General features: G+C 40.0%; 1 protein-coding gene across 8 annotated transcripts in view; it reads left to right on the forward strand.

Annotated features, from left to right (window-relative positions):
* The window catches only part of LOC148847852 (2-dehydro-3-deoxyphosphooctonate aldolase), a 61,799-nt gene that overhangs the window by 8,694 nt on the left and 32,352 nt on the right, over window positions 1-20,753 (forward strand). For 6 of the 8 annotated variants that reach the window (XM_088949563.1, XM_088949567.1, XM_088949564.1 and 3 more), the window contains exons 2-4: window positions 17,307-17,375; window positions 20,364-20,461; window positions 20,577-20,673. In XM_088949563.1, the coding sequence (XP_088805689.1) occupies window positions 17,340-17,375; window positions 20,364-20,461; window positions 20,577-20,673 (231 nt within the window). In that variant the 5' untranslated portion in view covers window positions 17,307-17,339. Of the gene's footprint in view, window positions 1-5,750; window positions 5,875-17,306; window positions 17,376-20,286; window positions 20,299-20,363; window positions 20,462-20,576; window positions 20,674-20,753 lie in introns of all 8 variants that reach the window. The other 2 variants (XM_088949566.1, XM_088949571.1) reach the window with 2 other exon arrangements.

Here is a 20,753-nt window from a genome sequence, read left to right on the forward strand (position 1 = left end):
ACCCACCAAATTTTGGCGTCGTTGTCGGGGATTGGTGTCCTAAATAAGATTTATTTCCTTTTGCTTGGTTTATGCCTTCTTCTCGTGTAGGTGAACTCCAATACGATCCCGAGATCGAAAACACAATTCGCTGGTTGAGGAAAGAAGCTAAGCAACGTCGTATCCAATCGGTATCGCTCCCATCTCCCGGGGTGAAGTCGGCAACAGACCTCGTCGAGTCATCTAACAACTCTGAAGAAGAAGAAGTCATGGCCAACATCGACTAAAGTCCTCATTACTAGGTTCACAAGAGTTCTTTAGTCGATGTTGACTCAGATCCAGTGCAGTTAGCTCTCTAAGAGTTCTTTTGTCGATGTTGGCCATGACTTCTTCTTCAGAGCTGCTAGATGACTCGACAAGGTCTGCTACTAACTTCACCTCAGGAGATGGGAGCGATGCCGATTGGTTGCGACATTGCTTGGCTTCCTTCCTTAACCGGGGAACTGTGCTTTCGATCTTGGGATCGTATTGGAGTTCACCTGCACGAGAAGAACGAGGCATAAACCAATCAAAAGAAAATAAATCTTATTAAGGACACCAATCCCCGGCAATGACGCCAAAATTTGGTGGGTGTCGAATCCTCTTCTCCTTTACATCTATTGCTGATCAACGTCATTATGTTCTTACTCTTTTGGATCTTTTTGTTTCCAATAGTAATTTATCTGGGCTTAAGGTCTGGTTTCATATATAGAGCTGGAATGGAAAAATAATTATTAGTTCTGAAGCAAGAAACAAGGTTGAAGCACTGTGGTCAAACAAACAAATGAACAACTAAGAATGATTTAAAGGCCCTAGCTAGCCAGATTGGTGATCATGCTTGCCTCTATGTCACGGGGATAATTGTAATGGCCCCATGCGGCACTCGAAAGGGGCGAGTAAGCCTACGCAACAAAGCAAACACACACAAAAAGGCAACAAGATGGAACGCGAATTAGCAAAAGGCTATTTGTATTGCATTAATCAGTGGCAAGCACAAGCACACAATACAGTGTCGAGGGGATCTCGTGCTTAACCTTTACACGCTTATGAACTCACTCGACTACCTACCTCCCCTCCAAGAGTACGTTAAGCTTTTGGGGGAGTGATAATAAGAAACATAAAAAAGGTGAAAAAGAATACTACAATATTACAATAGTGCCATTGGCAATCCCCCATAAAAAAGTACATGCATAGACCACCCATGGCACACACTTGGATGCTGGAGTGGCGGCTGTAGGCATGGTGATTGGCACTTGAAGTCGCGGCAAAGAGAACACTTGTTACAGTCTCCCCCACTCAATTCAGTCTTCGTCCTCGAAGACTATCTTCTGTTTGAGGCTTGAACTTGTTGTTGGTGAAAGAAGGTTCTTCGACTGCTCTACGAACCGGGTTTCTTCCAAGGCCCTGATAGTAGGTCGGGTAGATTGCTAGTGGATGTTCTTGATGGTGGGAAAACCTATGGCCAGTCCCTAAGTTATGTCCCTGCTTGGCTGCTTCTAGGTAGGATTTTGACTTGTTCCTGATGGTGGTAGGAAAGTTGGTGGCTAAGGCTGGGTCAAAATGGTATTTTGGATTGTTAGGGTATTGGTTCCCATGCATTTTTCCCCAAGGGTGACTCACAAGGCTACTACAGAATTTATCTTGAGAGATGATGTGAATGAGGTCCCTAGATGGCTCGGGTGGCACTCGTTCTCCCCGGTGGTTGTGGTAGTAGGCGTGGGCAAAGTTTGATGCGGCCTTGGGTCTTCTGTTGGGCCCACCAGTTGTGGGTGTGTGCGGCTTCGGCTGCAACGGTGGCTTCCACTGCTGTTGTTGTGGCGGCACTGGCACTGGCACTGACTTCTTCCCAGAGTTGCTGCGACCACTTCCTGTTGCAATGGTGGTAGTTGTAGATCTCTCGGCCAACAATGGTGGAGGGTGGTGTTGGAGTTGTAAGGCAAAGACGTGCTTCTTCTTGGTGCTGGTGGTGCCGATCATGTTAACCATGCAAGGTGACTGCTCGTCCAAGATCATCAGGGTGTCGAGGTGAGGCGCCGGTGAAGCTTTGGCCTGTATCATGAAGTCCATTCCAAGGACAATATTGAAATCATCTATGTGGACGACAGAGAGGTCAATCTCTCCATCCCAGGTACCGAGTTGTAGTCTTACTCGGCGGGCCATGCCTTCAATAGGTTTGGCACTTGTGTGAACTGCTTTGAGCCAGCCAGGCTCTTTGGAAATGGCCAAGTTTAGTCTCTTGGCCTCTGCAATGGATATGAAGTTGTGAGTGGCCCATGTGTCAACTAGGGCTCTGGTTGGCCTCCCGCCAATGGTTACTTCAACATACCTCAGTCCTCTTTTGACTGAGGAGGGCTGTTTAGAGGTAGCCCCTTTCTTCTTCATGGCATTGAAAAGTTGGAGGGCACCCACACTTGGCGCTTGGGTACTCTGTTCCCCATCACTCTGCTCATCATCACTTAGCTTGGCAATGAGGGCATTCAACTTTGCTCGCTTTGGGCAATTCCTGGTGAAGTGCTCCTCCCCACAAATGTAGCAAATGGGAGGACGGCTTGGTCTCCCTTGATATCTGTTGTTGTAGTAGCTTTGACTTCCTTGTGGCTGCTTCCCCTTGTGGTGCTCGACTGGTTTGTGGTTGAAGGGTGGCTTCTCTTTTGGGGGACTGGGTTGTCTTTCTCCCCCACTCAAATGTGTGGTACGCGGGCTAGCTGGTTCGCTTCCTTCGTCATCCGACAATCTTTGTTCACTAAGTTGTTCGGCCACGGCCATGGCGGAGGCAAGGTCCTGAACATTGCGTTGTTGGAGCTCGATCTCGGCCCGGGGCTTTAGACCATCCATGAAGTTGAACAATAAGTCCTTGTCTGACATATCGGTGACTTCTAAAGTGAGGGCTGAAAACTCTTTGACATAGTCATGGAGGGAGTCGCCGTGCTTGAGAGTCTTCATCTTGCGACGAGCGAGGTATTCCACATTCTCTGGGTAGAATTGTCTCTTCAGCTCTCTTTTAAAGTCAGCCCAGGTACGGATAACACACGTACCACGTTCTATATCAACACACCTTCTGCGCCACCACAACATAGCGACATCAGTCAAATACATAGTAGCGGTACGTACCTGAGTCATTTCATCAGTCACATTGGCGGCGGCGAGGTACTGTTCCATTTGCCACAGAAAGTTGTCAAGCTCTCTTGCATTGAGGGTTCCCGAATAGGGGGTTGGCTCCCTAATCTTGATGTGGGAGGGAGTATGTGTAAAGGAAGTGCTGGTTGGATTAGCGATGGCCCGCTTCAGGATTGCACATTCTGCTTTAAGCTCCTCTAATTGAGCTTGGGTGTCGGAGGAGGAACATGCGGCGGACTTCATTGAGGCCCACTCCGCTTTCATCTCATCTAGCTGGGCCTGGACGACCATTGATGTGGAGGTGCTTCTTCTCCACGTTGCCCACTCGTTCTTCATCTCATCGAGCTGGGCTTGAAAACTATCAAGCCTGTCTTGGACCTGCGAGTTGGAGGAGCTTGCTTCTTGTTGGCGCGCAGTGCTGCAAATTTGCTTGAGTGTGCCATTGATTATGTCTCGGACCTCGTCCATGACTCCACTCAAGCGACCTTCAATCTCGACCAGTGTGTTGTCCATGGCTTCCATGTTTTGATGCAGCTCGTCTATCGAGTCTCGCATCTCACCTACGGTGGCTTCACAACGTAGCATGCGCAACTCAACGGCTGCATGCTTGTTGGAAGATTTCTCACGTTTGCTGGGCTTCGGTTCCTTGTCCTTGCCGATGTCATCGGCGGGCACATCATCGGCCTCATGTGCTGTGGAGAGTCTATGCTCGATCTCCACCACGATGTCCTTGTTATGCTTCATGCTATCACTCACGTCGCGGGCCGAATGGCTTAAGAGGAGCTCCTGCTCTGATACCAACTGTCACGGGGATAATTGTTATGGCCCCGTGCGGCACTCGAAAGGGGCGAGTAAGCCTACGCAACAAAGCAAACTCACACAAAAAGGCAACAAGATGGAACGCGAATTAGCAAAAGGCTATTTGTTTTGCATTAATCAGTGGCAAGCACAAGCACACAATACGGTGTCGAGGGGATCTCGTGCTTAACCTTTACATGCTTATGAACTCACTCGACTACCTATCTCCCCTCCAAGAGTACGTTAAGCTTTTGGGGGAGTGATAATAAGAAACATCAAAAAGGTGAAAAAGAATACTACAATATTACAATAGTACCATTGGCAATCCCCCATACAAAAGTACATGCATAGACCACCCATGGCACACACTTGGATGCTGGAGTGGCGGCTGTAGGCATGGTGATTGGCACTTGAAGTTGCGGCGAAGAGAACACTTGTTACATCTAGGCATGGAGATACTTTACATACAAACCATTTAATTCCTAAACCCACTAGGTAATCTCCTTCCATTACACCCAAAGCCTAGACTAGAAGCTAAGCATTCTAAACTACTATAGTATTCACAATTGTTTCTGCAACCATTGCAGCATTTTCATGCGACCTCCATTAAAGTATGGGCAAGATCTCCATTGGGCATTATGTATATATTTTATTGGAGGGTCACAAGAAAAATGCTGCAACTATGGTGGCAACGGATGTGAACTCCCTAATAGTGTGTCTGGCGACTCTGGACTAGTATACAGGCCTGGTCTAGGTAAGATGTAAGCCTAACTGCCTAAGCCCAATGGCAAGGGCATCAGCCAAACACAACGTGGGCTGCAAGCATAATCATGCTTAGTAAGCTGAACAACCTACATTACAAGAAAACTGGGCAATGCAGCGGTATTTGATATCGCTGGTTCAGGTGTCTAAGGCGGTGATCTTTCAGACCCGCCGATAGAAGTTTGAACTAAAGAAAATAAAAAGCAAGGCAGCAGTTTTGGGGGGTAAATTGGGTCTAACCGGTTCAATTGGAATTTTGGTTTAATTATTTAAGAAACATATTGGAGAAAGTGTTTTACACTTTCTGTTTTCACCCTTTCTCTGTTTTGAAGAGATTTGCCACTCCAAGCTGCTGCTGATGATGCATATCGCCATTGTCGGATCCACTAGAGGTGCTCTCTCTCTCTCTCTCTCAAGTTGCAGCCCTAGTTGTTGGTGCAACTCCAGCCCTAAATTGGAACCCCATTAATCCCTAACATGTAACGATGTTGCAAGGGGCAAGGTTTCCAATAATTAGATCTTGAAAATTTGTGCTTGGAGCTCCTTAGATTGGTTTCTTTTCTTTAGGCTTATTGTAGTCTTCTCATTGTTTTTCACCAAATTTTACTTACCTTTGAGACTAGGTGATGATGGGAAAGAGGAGAAGAGGTAGGTGACAAAACCCCTAAAACCACAACCAACATCGTTAATGTGCTCCTCTTAAACCACTCATACTATGAATTTCCTATAGATGCAAACTTGAAAATCTGAAGAATTTGCCTTTATGGCTACACCTGCTTAATTGAAGAGCTTTGACACTACTATAGTAGCCGCCATTGGAGCTTACAGTGCACTAAGTTTTTGGGACCCAACTCTGCCTATGAATGAATGACCGAGGATATCAATGAGATGGACGTTGTTGTACCTTTTGTGGGAAGTCCAAGAATTTTCTTTGATGGTAGCTATCTATATTAAGAAGAAGATCAATGAGATGGACGTTGTTGTACCTTCGTAAGAAGTCCAAGAACTTTGATGGTAACCATCTCTGTTAATCCTCTTGTTGTTCTTGTTGTCAGTGATGGCGTAACAGGGTGTGGAGTAGCATTGGATGTCGTGTTGAGGGGACTTCGCATTGAGCTTATCGAGAGAGAGGATTTTTGTCCGGGACTTCTTCCTAATCCACCAAGTTAATTCATGGTGGTATGTGTTGGGTCCATATTGCTTCTTTATGATGTATTTTATGGTTCAATTGTTTCTTTTTTTTATTTGTATTTCACCTTTCTTTGAGTGAGTTGTTATAAGATCTATTAATCGCTGATTGAGAGTGGAGAGATGGAGTTCACCAGGATTGCAGTCTATTAATGGACTTTAATGTGTTCAATGCAATTCCTAGCCAAAATTTAAAGTATTCCTAATTAGCAGCTAGCTATAGGGAAGTCCACTAAACTGAATTTGATTTATATTGATGAAGCTTTCTTTTAGTATTATTTTGTTTTCTGATAGTTTCTTATATAATTTTTGATTATTTGATTAAGTTGTTAATTATCTTACATTGTTTGATAAGCGTGTGCTAATTCATGATTTGTGGTATCCAGATGTTAGGTTGTTTGGTTATTGGTAGCTTACTATGACTGATTTGTTTTACTAATTATTAGTTAAAATTCTCACATTAAATTTCAGCCTTAGAGAGTATTTTTTCAAGGTTGTATCTTAGTTTGTTCTTTAAGTTGTTCAGGTAAGGTTTTGATATTTGCTTTCTTGGTTGATTTGTGTTTGTTTAACTGAGTTTGTAGTATAACTACCATTCTCTTAGTTTCGATGTTAATCTCTTTTTTTGTCGTTATCGATCTTATTCACTAGAATTATTTCTATTCTTTGTTAAGTTCCTCTTCATTTTATTATTATGGACAATCCAAGTTTGAGTATAAGCAGTCTTGATATACAACATGGACCATCTCTTTCGTTCTTTCACTCAGACTCAAAGATAAAATTGTCTGATTAGTTGTCATGTTTGAATGGGGGAGGGGTAATGTATTCTAAACTCCATGTATAATTTACCAATAAAAACCCATTAAGAGTTGTAAATTTACTCTATTTTGGGTTAAACTTTAGATTTGGCATAGGATAGGTTTGCTCCTTCTCCTATGAAATATAATATGCTTGATTGGGCTAAGGTAGTGACTACCAGCATTATGTATCCTTTAAGGTGGTGATCTTGTCAAAAATGCTTGTTGAAGTCCAAAAAAGGAAAGGTAAAATGGAGGTAACGGTTGATTAGAGTAGCAGTTTTGAACCAGGTACAATGTTTTCTTTCCTCTCTTGATTCAGTGTCTATACCAAGGGTTTTAGTGAGGTTCTCTCCAAACTTGAGTGGAAGACAACTATGCAGGAAGAGATGACAACTTTGATTAAGAATTAGACATGGGACATTGTAGATCTACTAGAAGGCAATGAGACAGTTGGATGCAAATGGGTTTACACAGTCAAATATAAGGCAGATGGAAGTATAAAAAGGTACAAGGCAAGACTTGTTGCAAAAGGGTACACATAGACCTAAGGCATTGATTACTTAGAGACATTTGCACCAGTTGCAAAGATGACCTCTATTCGGATACTTCTTTCTCTTGCTGCCTCATACTCTTGGTCCTTGTTTCAACTTGATGTGAAGAATGCTTTCCTAAATGGGGATCTGCAAGAAGAAGTGTATATGGATCTTTTTGTTGGATTTTACAATGATACTGAAAAGGGAAAGGTATGCATGCTTAAGAACTCACTTTATGGCTTGAAACAATCTCCCAGAGCATGGTTTGACAGATTCAGAAAGGCCTTGATTGCTTTTGGCTACACTCAGACTCAATCCGATCACACATTGTTTGTGAAGCGAATGGGATCTTTGGTGTCAGTCCTAATTGTTTAGTGGATGATATTGTTATTACTGGGAATGATCTGAGTGAGATTGATGGTCTGAATAAGACCTACATAAAGAATTTGAAATTAAGGATCTTAGAGAACTGAGATACTTCTTAGGCATTGAAGTTGCAAGATCAAAACATAGAATTTTTATCTTTCATAGGAAGTATGTCTTGGATCTTTTTCAAGAGATAAGGAAGCTTGGAACAAAGGCAATCAACACCCCTATTGATTAGAACCATAAAATCAATGCATCAGAACGTGAACTAGTAAAGGACATTGGGAGATATCTGAGACTTGTGGGTCGGCTGCTATACTTGTGTATGACAAGACTAGACATTTCCTATGTAGTAAGTCTAGTAAGTCAATACATGCGTGCTCCACGAGTCCAGCATTGGGAGGCAGTTGACAGGATTCTTGCTTATCTGTAGGGATACTCGAGCATAGGCATATTGTTTACTGATCATGGACAGTTGAAACTAGAGGCTTATACAGATGCAGATTGGGGAGGATGCCTTGATGACAGGAGATCAACTTCAGGAGTGTGCACCCTTGTTGGGGGTAACCTTGTCTCATGAAAGATTAAGAAACAAACAGTGGTGGCAAGATCAAGTGTTGAAGCCGAATGCAGGGCCAATGCACATGGAGTTTCAGAACTTCTCTGGATCCGTTCCCTGTTAGAAGAAATTGGTGTACAGGCAGAAGAACCTATGATGCTATACTGTGATAACCAGGCAGCAATTAACATTGCCCATAACCTAGTCCAACATGACCGAACTAAGCACATTGAAGTGGATAGACATTTTATCAAAGAAAGGGTAACTTTTGGAGAAGTTTGTCTTCCATACATTGCTTCTGATCTACAGTTCGTTGATGTTCTCACAAAAGGTGTTGCAAAGAACAAGCTGGAGCATGATCTACGCAAGTTGGGAATGTGTGACATTTACTCTCAAATTGAGGGGGAGTGTTGAGTTGGTCCGAGTTGTTTTTATTTAGTTAGGAAGTTGTTGGGCTTTAGGCCCATTAGTTTATGTTTTTTTAAATTGTGACTGTTCAGCTATGTTACTAGTCACCCTACTAAGGGCATCCTTGTAATATCTCATCCTTTAAGTTAAGTATAAATATAATGAGAGGTAGGCGGCTAGGGTTTATTTTACAATTTGGTTGACTTCCTACTCTTTTCTTCTCCTTTCTTCTCTACTGCTGAAATCTTCATCTTCCCCCTATTTTCTTTCACAAGGAATTTGACTAAATCTGCAATTAGTGATTTCTACTTACTTTTATAAAAGTAGTGCTTTCGTAAAAGTACTTTTATAAAAGTGCTTTCATAAAAGTACTTTCACAAAAGTGTTTTTATAAAGTATTTTAATAGAAGTACTTTCGTAAGGGTATATATTTTGAAAATTTGAAAGAAAATGAAGGACAAAATAGTCACAAATACTTATTTAAGTGTTTATTGCAGAAAAAGACTACCAAATGCGCCAAATGCAAATAAGTGCTTATTTGAATAAGTACTTGTTTTTAAGCACTTATTTTTAACTTAAACATTCCCAAACATGGCCTAAGTAGTACCTATATTTAATTGATAAATAAGAATTGTTGGTAGTAACAACAGAAAATTTCAAATCATGACCTTTCTGAGCAAGATTGGTATTCAACCGTGCTCAATTTTTTTTTTCTAGAACTTTAACCTTTCTCGTGCTTCTTTGGTTTTGGACCTTGTCCTTCCTGCAATAAAACTGACAACTTTTCATTTTACTTTCTGATTCTTTGCATATCCAAGGAAGACACTTCTTTGCCTTGGGATTAAGCTTCCAGCGGTGAGGACCAAGGATATGTGCAAAGCAGACACACCCAAATACCCTGAGAGGAATATGAAACATCTCCCCCTGAGGAAAAATGAGATTGAATGGGGTGTTGAATCCAAGTATACGAGAGGGCACCCTGTTAATCAGATATACTGTTGTGAGAACTGCATCACCTTAAAACCGAACTGGAACTGTAGATGTGATCATCATGCTTCTTGCAATCTCAACAATGTGTCTGTTCTTCCTTTTTGCAATACCATTCTGCTGTGGACTGCAGGGACAACTGCTCCGATGGACAACATCATATTCTAACATATATAAGGCAAGGTGTCTTTCAAAATATTCCTTGGCATTGTTGGATCTTTACACCTTTATTCTTGTTCCAAACTGTGTTAGTACCATCTGATGAAATTGCCTCACCTATGATGGTACTTTATCGTGGGATCTCATCAGGTAAATCCAAGAGTATCGTGAGGAATCATCTACAAATAAGAGAAAATATCGATAGCCTTCCATAGAAGGAACATGGTAAGGGCCCCACACATCCAAATGAATAACATCAAAAGAAGAACATCTTTTATTACTAGGTTTAAATGAATGTCTACAATGCTTTTCAAGTTGACAACCTTCACACTCGAGACTTGATAAACTAACAGACTAAAAAATTTTTGGAAACAAAAAACTCAATGAAGAAAAAGGTAAATGGCCCAAACGATTATGCCAAAGCATAATTTGACCCACAGACCCTGACTCACTATCCTTGCTGACATGATGACTCTGATGAGGAGGAAGTACATCTAGGAGGTAGATTCCATTCACTTCATGACTATTCCCAATCGTCATCTTTGAATCCAGATCCTGCAAAATACAACGACCAAGAGAAAAAATTACTGAGCAGTTCAGGTTCTTAGTCAAACTACTAACAAATAACAAATTAGTGCTCAATCTGGGAACATGAAGGACAAAGGGTAGAGAAATAGAATCATTAATCTTGACAGATCCCTTCCTAGCAATAGGAACATGGGATCCATCAACTGTGGAGACCCTATCTTTGCCAGAACAGAGCTGGTAAGTTGAAAAAATAGTAGAGCTCTAGGTCATGTGCTCTGAGGCTCCAGAATCTATAATCCAAGGAGGTCCCTCCTTAGCTGAAGTAGAAGCATAATTTGCAGTGACGTGTGAACTACTTGTGTGAGCAAAGGAAGTAGAGTGGACTCCACCAGTGCCACCTGTACCTTGCTGTCCGCTTGCGATTGAACTGGAACTGGCTGTATCCCGCTGGTTCAGAAGTAGCCCATACCTCTCAAGTTCTGCAGCAACTGCAACAAACTCCAGAGCAGCTGTAGTAGGAGGGGCTGGAATGTCACCAGTAATTGCCATGTGTGCATTTCTCTTCTTATTTTTCAATCTACTCGGCACAAGATGTGGGTGAAGCTTCCAACAAGTATCTCTTGTGCGTTTAGGCTTCTTACAGTAGTCACAGATCAAATCTCTTTTATCTTCCTTCTTGATTTCACTGCTACCCCGATCTCCACTTTGTTTAGGTTTCACAACACTTACCATGGCAGACTGATTAGGATTAAGGTTTTTCATCATCACATCTCTCTTGCACTCCCCTGACACAAAGGCATATGCCTGAGAGAGAGTAACACTGTCTCTGGAAAGAAGATGTTGTCTTGCAATATCACACTCAGGATTAAGGCCAGTAAGAAATTCAAACACCCTATACTTCTTTAGATGTTTCTGATAGGTAGCTGCATCCTTAGTGGTTTCCCAAGCAAATGTCTGTAAATGGTTAATCTCCTGCCATAGGGTTTTAAGGGCTGAAAAATAGGTTGCAACAGGTCTATCTCCCTGCCTTGTAGAAATAATATGATTTTTCAACTAATAAGCCCTAGCAACATTCTCCCTTTGTGAATAGGTTTCTGCAACCTCATCCCATATTTCCTTAGCTGTATTTGCCCATAAAAAGTTTTTACTTATATGGGAAAACATGGGAATTACACAACCAAGTCATCACCATATAATTCTCCTGTACCCATCGGGAGTTGCTAGTTTCGGGTTTCATCTCTTCACCAGTGATATACCCTAATTTCCCACGAGCACCAATCGCCATTTTTGTAGATTGTGACCATTCTAAGTAATTTGCACCATCCAACCTAACTGTAGTAATGGTCCTAACCTCGAAAGGGTTTCTGGCACCTCCTTCCACTGGTCCCATTTCACTCCTAGGCTTATTTTCAACTCCGTGGCCCTCCATGCTTCTAAAAAAATGTAAAGAAAATAATTGAAATTTGCAACAAGATCAAACAAAACACTTTTTGGAACCAACAACACCTCTTTGGTGTCCTAGACTTTCTTCCCACAAAAGATTCATTTTCTATGGGACGGGAGAAGAGAGAGAAGGGGCAGCCGCTCTCTCTAGAAGCCTCCAAATCAGATAGGACTTGATTTGCCCCTTACAAAAAACTCCAAGGAACCCTAAAAAATTAGGGCGCCACTTCCTAGGTCAAAATTGAAGGGTCTAACAGAAACAAGACTGTTCCCCTTTCTCCAGTTTTTCCTGATTTTGATGAGAAATCCTAGACCAGTTACAGGGCACACAGATCCACCAAAAAAAATCCAAAAACTGGGCTTACCTGAGAGCTTCGATCAGCCTCTTAAATCACCATGCAGTCGGCCGATCTAGGGCTGCATGAGTGAACAACTTCAAGGAACCTTCGACCCGCTCTAATACCAAGTAGAAATCACTAATTGCAGATTTAGTCGAGTTTCTTGTGAAAGGAAAGAGGGGGAAGATGAAAGTTTCAACAGTAGAGAAAGGAGAAGAAGAAAAGAGTAGGAAGTTAACCAGGATTGTAAAATTAACCCTAGCCGACTACCTTTCATTATATTTATACTTAACTTAAAGGTTGAGATATTACAAGGGTGCCCATAGTAGGGCGGCTACCAATATAGCTGAACAGTCACAACTTATAAAAACATAAACTAATGGGCCTAAAGCCCAACAACTTCCTAACTAAATAAAAACAACTCGGACCAACTCAACAAAGTACTTTTACGAAAGCACTTTTACAAAAGTACATTTATAAAATTCAACTAGTTATAATTTTATAAGTGGTATTTTAAAATTCAACTACGGATAATTTTGGAAGAAAATATCTGAATAAGTGCTTATTGTATAAGAACTTAAAAAAAGCTGGAAATTTAGCCCATGTTTGAGAACACTTATAAGAAGTACTTCTTTTAAGAGTTGGGACCACACATTAAGTGGTTTGATGTGTGCGGTAAAAAAGTGGGAAATAAGTACTTCTTAAAAAAGTGACCTGAAGTTGGCTTTTTTTTAGCACTTCTTGAAGAAGCACTTCTCCAAAAAAATAGAACGAACCAGTCCCTAATATTTTCTTGTAATACCTAAAATACCCCTGCACAAGGGTTATACCTCCATCTCCTCTCATTCGAACATATCTTCCAGATAGCGACGCACCCAGTTACAGGTCCACTAGCGACGATCGGCGGTGAGGAAAAGTGGCCAGTGGACCTTTCGTTTGGCCACTTTCTTCTATTTTCTGAAATTCTTCTCATTTACTCGTTGTGCTCATTCGGTCCTCTATTGCCTATCACGCACCGGCACTGGGACTTGTTAAGGGCCGCCGGTATAACCTTTTGTTCAGTATTGGAGGCAATCAGGGAGTACCCAGATTTTTTCAGGACGTATTTAGGCAGAGTTGTCCCTCCTAATGATAACTACTACGCTGCGCTAAACTCTGCCATTTTCAGTGATGGAGGTGGAGATGGCGGCGCTGTGAACTCAGATAGCAGTGGCGGCAGTGGAGGTGATAATCCGCCATTAGCCCATTTTCCGATGATGCAACCGGTTCTGAATTGCGTGCTAGCTCAAGCAACAACTCTTTCACATGGTCTGCTTGATTGAGGAGAAGTATTAATTCCCTCTCTCTCTCTGGTCTTATTTATGGTGATTGAGGAGAAGTATATATAAGCTTACCTCAACCTTGAAAACATTTGAAACCAGGCCTCTGAAAGTGGTTACATTGGCGTTTGTTACTTCAAGTCTTAGAGAATTCATGGCCTCTATCAATCTCGCAAACCCACCAGTCCTGTGCTCGCAGAACACTTTGAGGAAGAACTCATTTCCATCTACTTGGGTCACTTCCACTTGGCGTGTCAGTCGTCTCATAACAACAGAAAACAAAGTTTGAGCAGAATACATTCACTACTTCCATTTGCTGGGTCGTCTTATCATCTGTGATAACTGAATCAGGATTCTGTGTGGAGGCTCCAGTTGTCTTGCTAACTGGTGATGAATGGCCTGTTCCATGAGTGATCTTTCCCAACATCGACATTCCCATTACTAATTTGTCGTTCTCTGGGTTAGTCAGGTTGTTGTAAACTGATCCATTTTGATCAGTTGCTGCGGTGTTCGAGCTGTTATTTCTGTTGTCGTTACCATGATATTTAATTCCAGTAGCTCCCTTGGCTCTTTCATCATCTGATGGCTCCTCAAGCTCTTCCCATATTACTTGGAAAGTTGGAAGTACCAGTGCGTTGTTTTGGAGGGTGACAATACAGATACAGTGGGGGAGTTCTACTCTGTGGCACTGACAAATAATTATCAGCAAGCAGATACAGAACACGAGAAGCAGAATTGCCTCAAAGGTCATTTCAGCAAGTAATTCACAAAATTGTTATAGAGGGCGTTCAGGCCAGTGCTGTCAAAGGCAGAGAATGCCTGAAATTATTATTAATTGGGTCCACATGGAGATTCACATGTGGGTCCACGTGGGCTCTTAGTTGTCATGATGTGGGGTCCACGTGGGCCCTCAGTTGTCATGATGTGGGGTCCACGTGGGCTCTCAGTTGTCATGATGTGGGGTCCATCTAGGCTCTCAGTTGAAATGTACAGTATAACATGTGAAAAGCCTTGTATATATCTATGAGTGAAGTGAGGGCTAAAATTGTCATTTGTGTCAATATAAGCATTTATGGGGAAAGTAGTTTACCAAACATCCCCACCCTAATAAGTGCTTAAAAACATAATAAGTGATTTGGCAAGGGGGTTACAAAACATCCTTAAGTGGTTGTTAAAATAAGTACTTCTGTAACAAGTACTTCTTTTAACAACCACTAAGTCATCAAACAGGGCCCAAATGAGCCCTTATTTCGGGCTTATTTCCCAAATATCAATAAGTGCTTAATTTCCCAAATAAGCACTTGTTTCGAATCAGAACTCCCAAACATGGCCTTGGTAGTAGAGAGACTTCTTGAGAAGGGATAAATTAAAAATGAAATCTTGTCTTTGTTCCATTTTCATGATCATGACAAGGCAAGGAACTTTCTTAAAGGATGATTTCAAACGAGATCTAAGATAACCATGGAACAGAAACCCAAAGCAGTAAAGGATTTAAGAATTACTAGTGAACAGATGACAAAAGCACTTGACTTCAAAAAACAATGTTGCTGAACTCATTGTGCTAGCATTGTAGGATAGAAAAAGTATTTGATGTATCAAAAATGGAGAAGGTACCATTGGGTCTATCGGGTGTTCAAAACATTTGATGTCAGAAACCTTAAAAGAAAACCTGATAAGCAAATAGCTTAAAGGACACTGCAGAAAACTATCAATTTTCTTTGATTGTTGTTGCGGGAATTGGAGGATTGTCAGCTAATCCTAGGAAAGTTTTTTATCAGACTATCCAGTGTTATCAAAGTGTTGACTAATCATTGCCTAGTCTATCAACTAGTTAGTTTGGGGCCAGCTGGTCAGACTAACTGCATCACTAACTAGTGAGTCCGTACTTGTGATGTGTTCACCTAGGAAAACTAAGCATCAACTACGTTGACTAAATGACCACATAGTTATTTTAAAGCTTTATTTGTTTGTTTGTATTTATAGTTATCTGAAATAATATAGAATATGTTTGTATTTTGTTATATTCATGCTGCTGTGTTAAATGTTTGTGATGAGAGTCATGAGACATGATTGGATTATGGTCTATAGAATGAAAAAAAAAAAACATAAAATTAGAGAAACAGTGGATGAGTTCTTTTAAGTTTTCTTCTAATTAGTAGCATGCTGTTATAGACTTGCCACAAACTCTTTCTTTGGAAAAACAAAGGCTATAATTCCCTATCTTAACCTGTCCAACCTAACTTTTTTATGTTTGGAAAACAAATACTGTAAACTAAAATATCATTATTTTATTGCATAGTTGTTTAACTTATTTATGAGATTGCATCAATATCATAAATTTATAATTTATCTTTTTCAGCAATTAGTTGGCACCTAGGCATCAACTAGAGAAGCCAAAACAACCATTACTTTCTCACCTCATTGGTACCACTGAAACTATTGTCAAGTTGCTTGCAGATTCATAAGATGTTGTACAGTATGATGTCCTTGTCTCCTTGAGTTGCTTGATCTGACATATTTTCTAGCTTTCACAAACTAACATTATGTTTGGTTTTTGACATTTTGCTGATTGTTTTTGAATATTTCTTAACAATATTCCATGAACAATTAGGCTCTGTAACAAATTCTTCAATTTTGTTCATTACTTTGGTTGCCAGAGTTCATATTACTAGACTAGATGCATTCCTGTAGCTTTTGTTTTTTTTTATTGCTGTTAAGAAGTGTGTGGACGGGGGTGCTGTTAGAGGTTGTCCCCATTTTTATGTTACTGTCCCATACTTATTAGGGGCAGAACAATCTTTTGCATGGTTTCTTAACCTATAAATAAATATGGCTGCCAGAGGGGGAGACAATGTTTTAAAAGTGCAATGCGCAAGGCGAGGCATGTGCTTTTTTGAAGCAAGGCGCAAAAATAAAGAATGCTAAACAAATAAAAAATATTAGAAAAGAACATTCAAAAAATGCCAAAAACTTCAAGAAATGCAAAAAATAAAAAAAATATTAAACATAATTTTAATTAAAAATATAAACTTAAATTTTAAAATAAATGCTTTAAAAAACCTATTATCTAAAATTAGAATACATGAACATAACATGTAAGCGTATTCAAATGAAAATTTAAAAGTAAAATCAAGCATATAAAGCATTTTCAAGCATGTAAAACTTACAATCTCTTTTTTTCCTCAATTGCATTACTTCAAGTAGTTAATGTGATGTAAAACATATTGCATTCTTGTTTTACATCACATTAGCTACTTGAAGTAATGCAATTGAGGAAAATAGCTACTTGAAGCAAAACATATTGCATTCCTATTCATTAAAAAAACATATTGCATTCTTGATTCTACGAGCTGCTTTGTACCACGTTCCTCGAGGCAAGCCCAAATAAGTCCATGTTAGGGTCTTAAATCTTAATTCTCACATAAAAAATAATGATTTTATAACTTTAATTGCCTTTGAAGAAGACATTTTATTAAAATGAATGAATGAGCAACATTAGCAAATAAGGGGTTCTCAGAGCTTCGGTGAGTGAGCGAAGCAAGCGGCAAAAAGCGTGAAATTTTAAAAAGGCGCATACCTGGGCTGAGGTGCAAGGCGCATCAGACGTGCACCTTTTGAAAGGGCTGCGCCTAGGACCTAGGTGAGGCGCATACCCTAAAATGCACTTTGCCTGTGTGCCTAGGCATACCTTTTAAATCACTGGGTGGAGATAGATTTCTTCTCTTCTCTCTATCTTTTCTTTTCTTTCTTTCTTACAAGCAGAAATTCCATTTATAGTTGCAAATTTCATGAATAGACCCATATGTTTACTTTAGAAGATAATGTTGATTGCATGTTTCCAGATGATTTATTTGATTAATATATTTTGGTTTAGTACATTTCCTTAGTATTATAGATTTTTTGTTTTCTCAAAAACATGCTATTATTATTATTTTTAATTTATTTGTGCTTCTCAATGGTTTTCTTTGATTTCATGTCTGCAGCCTTGAGTTTTGATTGGCAAGTGCAATCAAAATATGGAATCCTCCACTTTGCTGTTTAACCAGCTTAAGGTTTAATTCTACTACTATTTTTAACTTGTCCAACAGCCTACTGATTTCTTGCACTTATTTTCCTGTGCAGCTTCTTCATGCTGATTTATTAATTATCTTTCTACTCTCAGCTGCATTTGTTTGTTGATGATATTGAATGTTAGAATGATTTATGCTGCCTTTTTGAAAGATGAGTTTGAAAATCTGTTACAATACATTATTTTACATTCTAGAAGAAACTATTGCAAAAGTTGTTTTTTTTTTTTTTGAAAAAATGAAACTTCTCTGATAATACCTTTTTCTAATTGGGGAAAAAGGTGAAGAAAACTATCGTAGATTTTGATGCTGAAGGCTGTAAAACAATTTTTGTAATGTTTTGCCACCCCTAACGTAGAAGAACATCGATACAACATGTCAACCACAGGATATTGCAATTTTTTTTTTTTTTTTTAATTCTTACTCAAATTGTATCTCCAAATGAATTATAATAATCACCTTCATCTAGCTTTGTGCCAACTGTATGAAGTCGGCTACATGAATCCTTGTTGGCCATTTAATCTTTTTAAGTTCCTCTTTGTAGCCCCACGTTGCTTTCTCATTGTCTCTTAGCCAACCAACCGCCACTTCAGAGACATTTAATTATTAGTTTTCCAAGTCCATGTCTCCTGCCTTTGCACTCCTTGGAGTATAGGATGGAGTTCAGACTTTGTAGAATCCTCATTGCCAATGGGGTTGAGAACATGGTCATAATAACACCATAAAAACTCCATCCACTCTAGAGGGACTTTGGTTTCCAAGACTCCCATCAAAGTTTGTAGCCATCCTTAGGTGGTGCCCATAGCCTTTGTACTACCATCTTCTTTTTGTTGAAGAAATTGCAGCCGCTTCCCCTCACTTTCTCCAAAGATCATCATATGAGAATGGTTTGACAATTTCCAAAGATTTGATCCGATGTATCACCCTAGCCATGATATATCCAATTACAGCTGCCTTGCTTCTTTCCTTCTCTTTGAAGATTCTTGAATTTCTTTCTTTCCATACTATCCATAAAATTGCTGCCCTTGTGTATCTCCACATAATTCTCCTTCTCTTTGGCCATGTGAAAGTTTTCAAACAGAACAACCCAACCACTTCACAGGCAGAGTCTACCTGCACCAAACTAAAGACAAGAACCATTCCAAAATACAAGTAACAAATGGATGTGAGATTAGTAAGTGATAACAAGTCTCCCATTGGCTTTGCACAGAATGCACCAACTTGGGGATTTAGATTTTTAGGTGGCAATTACTTTAGCAAACAACCATGTTAGCATTATTTTGACTCAATGCATGGGCATTTTGATTTTTAGGTGAAATGTCTTGAGAAATGTGCACTTCATGCTAGATGGCATTGAGTCTAGTTTGGTTAAATTATAGGGGTATCTATACCCCTTGTACAACTTAGGGAGCTTTGACCGTTTTTTTATCAGTAAAAGAGTGTTTTATTTAAAATAGGTTTAAAATAAAGTTTTACAACATGTAGATGGGAATAATGTTCCCAAATTAGTACATATTTCTGTCCCACTTTATAGCACAGCCCAAAACAGTTGTTGCCTCAGTGCCCCTTGTTTGGCAAGATAATCAGCTAACCCATTTGCATTCCTTCTGATCCATTTGAATCCAGCCTTTACCTCCTTTGCAATCTTTTCCACTTCCCTAATCACATGTTTGAAGGTCCACGGAGTGATTCTATTGTTTGTAGGCCAAGAGATGATCACTCTTGAGTCTCCCTCTACCTCAATATGCCTAAGTCCTAGCTACTTAGCTAGCTTCAGCCCTTGTAGCAGTGCCAATAATTCAGCTTTTAGTGAGTTTCCAATGCCAATCGGTCCTGAGAACAAAGCCAATATCCTCCTTTCAGACTTCCTGATTGCTCTTCCTATACCTGATAGTCCTGGATTTCTAAGGGAGCTCCCATCAAAATTCAGCTTAATCCTGTTGCCTTCTGGAGGTTTCCACTCCATCCTTACTTTCTCTTTCTCTCTTGAAGACTGTGCTATTTTTGTCTAGGTTATTAGAATGTGATTGAGAAATCTTGGAAGCAATGCAAGGACTTTAACCTTTATAGTGTCTATTACTTCCTCCACTATTCTACTTTTCTCCAAGAAAATTCTGTTATTCCTTTTTTCCCATACCACCCAACAAATTGCTGCCTTCATAACTCTCCACATTACATCTCTCTTTTCTTTGGTTGTCTCAAGAAATCACAGTTGAAAAGTCCTGCGACATTTTGAGGGGAAACCCACCGGCAACCAAAGAAAATACAAAAGAACTCCCAAATGTGATGCACAAAGGAACAAGATATTAATAAATGTGAAAGGGTCTCACCACTTTCTTTACAAAGGGAGCACATTGTGAGGAGAAAGGCAAGCAAAAGGCCTTCTTCTTTGCAGCATATCACAAGTATTTACCTTGCTAAGGAAAATTTCCCAACAGAAAACTTGAATTTTTTTTTTTGGGGGGGGATAGGCTTACTCCAAATTTCTTCCACAGGGAATTTCTCAACTGAGATGCTAGGCAAGGAAAGAATACTGAAGAAAGAATAGCAAGTAAAGAGGCCATCTGAAGAGCCTACCCAAATTCTGGAATCTTTCAAGGATCCGTCCAAGTGAACTTGTCCTAGTAGATCCAGCAAATGAACTAAGGACTCACATTCATTTTCCCTAAGGCCCCTTCTGAAGCCCAGATTCCAATTAACCCCATTTGGACCAGGTGTTCCCAAATTACACAGAGTTTCCCCCATAAAGGAGCTTTGACTGTTCAAAAGAAGCATTTTAACATGCCTCTCTGATTCATCTTGATTAGAAGAGATACAAAATTTTATTATATTTTCTTGAGAAACTTTTTTCTTTGTAACTTTGTTGAACCTACAATTCTTCCTATATAACAAACAGGCTGCAGAACCTTTTTTTCTTATGTATAATTAAATTCAGATCGATGTATGATTTTGTTTTCTAATGACTGCAAACAGGCTGCAGAACCTTTTTTCTTATTAGCGGGTCCTAATGTGATTGAATCAGAGGAGCACATTTTACGGATGGCCAAACACATAAAGAGTATCGCCTCGAAGTAAGTTACCAGCCTTGCTAATAGTTCATTTGTTTTTGCTAAATTGTATAAGAAACATGTTCCTCTCTAAATGCATGTCAGAATTCTGATATGTAAATTCATATCAACTTTTTAGACTTGGTTTACAGCTGGTATTCAAGTCAAGCTTTGATAAGGCTAACCGTACATCCTCCAAATCATTGCGTGGTCCTGGAATGGCTGAAGGTCTAAAGGTAGAATCTTTCATGTATTTGTAATTTTGGCAAATTTATCAAGAAAAGTGCAACAATATGTTTGTAGCATTGAATAAGAG

This window comes from Nelumbo lutea, chromosome 6 (genome assembly GCF_056320005.1).
Source record: "Nelumbo lutea isolate HS-2025 chromosome 6, American lotus-T2T, whole genome shotgun sequence".
Classification (NCBI taxonomy): domain Eukaryota; kingdom Viridiplantae; phylum Streptophyta; class Magnoliopsida; order Proteales; family Nelumbonaceae; genus Nelumbo; species Nelumbo lutea.